Source organism: Equus quagga, unplaced genomic scaffold (assembly GCF_021613505.1).
Source record: "Equus quagga isolate Etosha38 unplaced genomic scaffold, UCLA_HA_Equagga_1.0 HiC_scaffold_12264_RagTag, whole genome shotgun sequence".
NCBI classification, from domain to species: domain Eukaryota; kingdom Metazoa; phylum Chordata; class Mammalia; order Perissodactyla; family Equidae; genus Equus; species Equus quagga.
The window spans coordinates 1-3,460 of NW_025792360.1; the positions used below are offsets into that span (position 1 = coordinate 1).

General features: G+C 61.1%; 1 protein-coding gene across 1 annotated transcript; it reads right to left on the minus strand.

Moving 5' to 3' along the window:
• Positions 1–126: 126 nt before the first annotated feature.
• On the minus strand, positions 127–2,693 carry LOC124231929 (integrin beta-2-like; the record flags this gene model as incomplete). Its single annotated transcript, XM_046648931.1, has 4 exons — positions 127–222; positions 1,736–1,891; positions 2,023–2,237; positions 2,523–2,693. Coding segments are annotated over 4 exons (638 nt in total), but the record flags the coding sequence as incomplete, so codon positions are not given.
• Positions 2,694–3,460: the final 767 nt, after the last annotated feature.

Consider the following 3,460-nt stretch of genomic DNA (forward strand, 5'->3'; position numbering starts at 1 on the left):
GGCGGACCCACTGCCCAGCGCCCAGCCCATGGAAGCAGAGCTCAGCCTGTGGCAACGCTGGGTTTCGTCCTCATTCGGCTGAAATGCCCCGTCCCCCATGTTGCTCAAGACCCCGACTCCACTTACCTCATAGGTTTTCACCATTCTCTCGGTCGCAGCAAAGATGAGCTGGATGCGGTTTTCAGCCAGTTTATGGGCCAGCTGGCGCACCGATGGGCGGTCCTGAGAGGAGACACAGGTCAGATGGCCCCGGAGGTTGGGGACAAGCCATCAAGGCTACTGACCCACTCCTGCCCGACAGCAGCAACTGCCCAAGGCCCAGTGCCACCCATAGGCCCATTCGAATGATGTTCCCAGTGCATAAAACAATGAGATTATAAGGGAAACTGATGAGACTGAAGCACAGTTAAGAAAGTATTAGAGGGGCCTGTCTGGTTACACAGTAGTTAAGTCCACGTGATCTGCTTCAGCGGCCCTGGGTTCACGGGTTCGGATCCTGGGTGGGGACCCACACACCACTCATCAAGCCATGCACTGCTGGTGTCCCACATACAAAATAGAGGAAGATGGGCAAGATGTTAGCTCCGGGCCAATCTTCCTCAGCAAGAAATAAACAAATAAACAGGAAGGTATTAGAGGTAGTGTTGTGCTTCTTGATCACCGCACTGAAAGGGAGATCAAGCGGCCAGGAACCGCTCCCAGACGTCCAGGTGGAGAGGACAGTAAACAGACTGTGAGGTGTCCCCACTTGAGGGGTGCTGGGGAGATACCCCTCCTCCTACTGGGGGCAGACCTCAGATACGGCCCCAGCACCCACTCTATTTTCCTATTGGAAGCACATGCTCGCCTGCAGGCAGAGGTTCACCAGAACCTCAGGTGTCACATCTCCTGTCCAGGTCATGGATCCCTCCTGTTATCCAGCCACAGCCCCAGAGTCTGTGGGCTCCGGGTGAGAACCCCTGAGGGGTCCCATCTCTAAAGTCCTTTGCGGCCCCCACAGTTTACAATTCCAGGGCACAGACATCATTTCACAGGAGGGGAGGGCAAACTCCCGTGACAGGTGGTGTCTGCCCGCCCGGTGCCATTAATACAGCGCCTCTGCCCGGGGGAGGAGACCGCCACACAACAAGCCTGTCCTCGCCCCCAGCCCTGGGCCCCTCCCCTCACCCCTGGACTCCCAGCTGTGCTCCCTCTGCCGGCTGGCAGGCACCACATAGGAGGGAGCTGGGGAAGGTGGAGGACCCGGGGGTGCCTCCATCCCGGCCCCTGTGCCTGGGGAATCTCGGAGATGAGACGGGGTTTGAGAGGGCAGGGTGATGCCCCAGGGGTAGGGACCCCAAGCCCATGGTGAGTTTGGGGAGGGCAGGGGAGGCCCGGGCTGCAGCCTGGGGGCAGCGGCTACTTCACAGGCCCAGAGCAGGGGAGTGGCTCCAGCCAGCGTCCACAGGGCCTGTGTCCAGTCTGAGGAGGGTGGGCGGCTCAGCGGGCGGCCAGCCCACGTGGGGCTTGAGACACCTAACACTGCCCCGCTTGGGGCTCCGCTGGTTCCCGCACAGATCTGCTGTTTAGATCGAAGGAGGGAGCCCCGGATTATAGCAAGGTGGCTGTAAGGACCCTGGCCTCCCGGCTCCCTGGGGCACAGCCACAGACAGCCCCGGGATTCCCCCCACGGCCCAGGTGTTTCCCCCTGTGCTGTGTCCACTCCCTCCCAGGACACCAGGGATGTGGCACTCACGAATTCATTGCTGCGTTTGTACGTGGTGTTCTCCAGGTGGCAGCGGCTGTCATTGAGGGTCAGGATGGTGCCTAGCTTCCCGGAGCCCACAAAAGGGAGGCCATTGTCCGTGGCAAACACCAGCAGCCGCGTGACATTGCGCCAGCCGATTTCCTCCTGAGCAGAAGACAGCGGGGTTATCTTCGTCAGTTTCCCCCGTGGGGCCCCCACAAGGAGCAGAGGAGAAGAGGTGCAGCTTGGCATGGGGACTGAGCTCGGCATGGGGACCAAGGCGGCCGGGGCCGTACCGGGCACGCAGCCACTTGCATCAGGGCGTGCAGCCCGTCCTGGGGGGCATCCCGGTGTCCAGAAATCAGCTGCTTCCCGACCTCTGTCTGGAACTGGTTGGAATCGGTGAGCTTCACCACGTGCCTGAAGGCGAGTGGGGGCTGGCACGCCTTCTCCTGGTCGGGGCACGGGTCCTGCATCTTCTCAGGGTGCGTGTTGATGAGGGACCCTAAGCCTGAGGCGGGGGCAGGATGAGTGGGAGAGGCTTGTGGTAGGGCGTACCCGTGAGCCTTGGGTGGCCCCCAAGGGCAGAGCCTCGGTTTCCCTACCTTGAGCCAGCCAGGGGAGAAAGCAGGATGGCTTGTGGTGTGTGTGTGTGAGCAGGAGTGGCCTCGGTGCGGACACCCCCGGAGACACTGTGTCTTGAGCCCCCAGCGCCCGCCCCTGGGACGTGAGTGGGTGGAGGTGTGGGTAGCAGGGCGGCCGGGATTCTGGGCGGGACTGAGGAGCTCGGCCTCACCGATGTGGCCTGACTCGGTGATTCCCTTAAGGGCCTGCACTAGGTTGCCCCCCAGCTTCTTGACGTGGAAGAGGTCATTGAGCAGGGGGTTGGACCGGTCCACGAGGTAGTACAGGTCGATGGGGTAGCCCTCGGCCCGCTGGAAGTTCACGTTGAATGCTGCTGCCTGACCTGCCGGCAGAGAGGGCAGAGAGTGAGGGTGTCTGGGGGCACGGACACCCCTCCACAGGTCCCGAAGTCCTCATGGCTCCCGCATTCTCCGAGGCCTGCGGGTAAGACACAGGGCGCCCAGTTAGATCTGAACATCTGATCGAGAACCCTTTCCCAAGTAGAAGAAGGTGGGGATGTACTTCCATCAAGGTGTATTCCTGGCTTATGAAGCATGGTTGACATTCACATCTACCTGGATCTACCCACAAGCCCGTCTCCGTCAGCAGCCACCAAGCAAATCGACCTGTCCCAGACAGGCCTCCCCTGGCCTTGGCGCCAAAGGGTTCCCGTTCTCCCCGCCTCCCCTCGCTTTCTGTTTATCATTTGAATCACAACCTGCAGTCATGTGGTTACCTCTTCCTGTGTCAGTACAAATGGCCCGTGTCCCAGCCCCAGGATGGGGCCTGGCACAGAGTAGGTGGTCAGTAGACAGGTGATGAGCAGATGGACGAGCCAGGGAGGGAGGGGCGAATCCAGGCCCTCCTGCTGGGCCCACCCTCCAGCCTTCAGCTCCCCCTGGGCTGCCCTTCACGGGACGGTGTTGCAGGGCAGGCCCGGCTGTGGGAGGCCCAGCCCAGTGCTGATCAAGCCAGGCAACCACATTGTCCTGCTTGCTTCCCACACCCGCCTTCCTGAAGGGTGTTTCCGGGAGCCCTCACAGGGAGCTGTGTCCTGAAACAGGCTTCTGTGGTCAAGCCAGTTGGGGAAATGCGGATTTAAACAATACT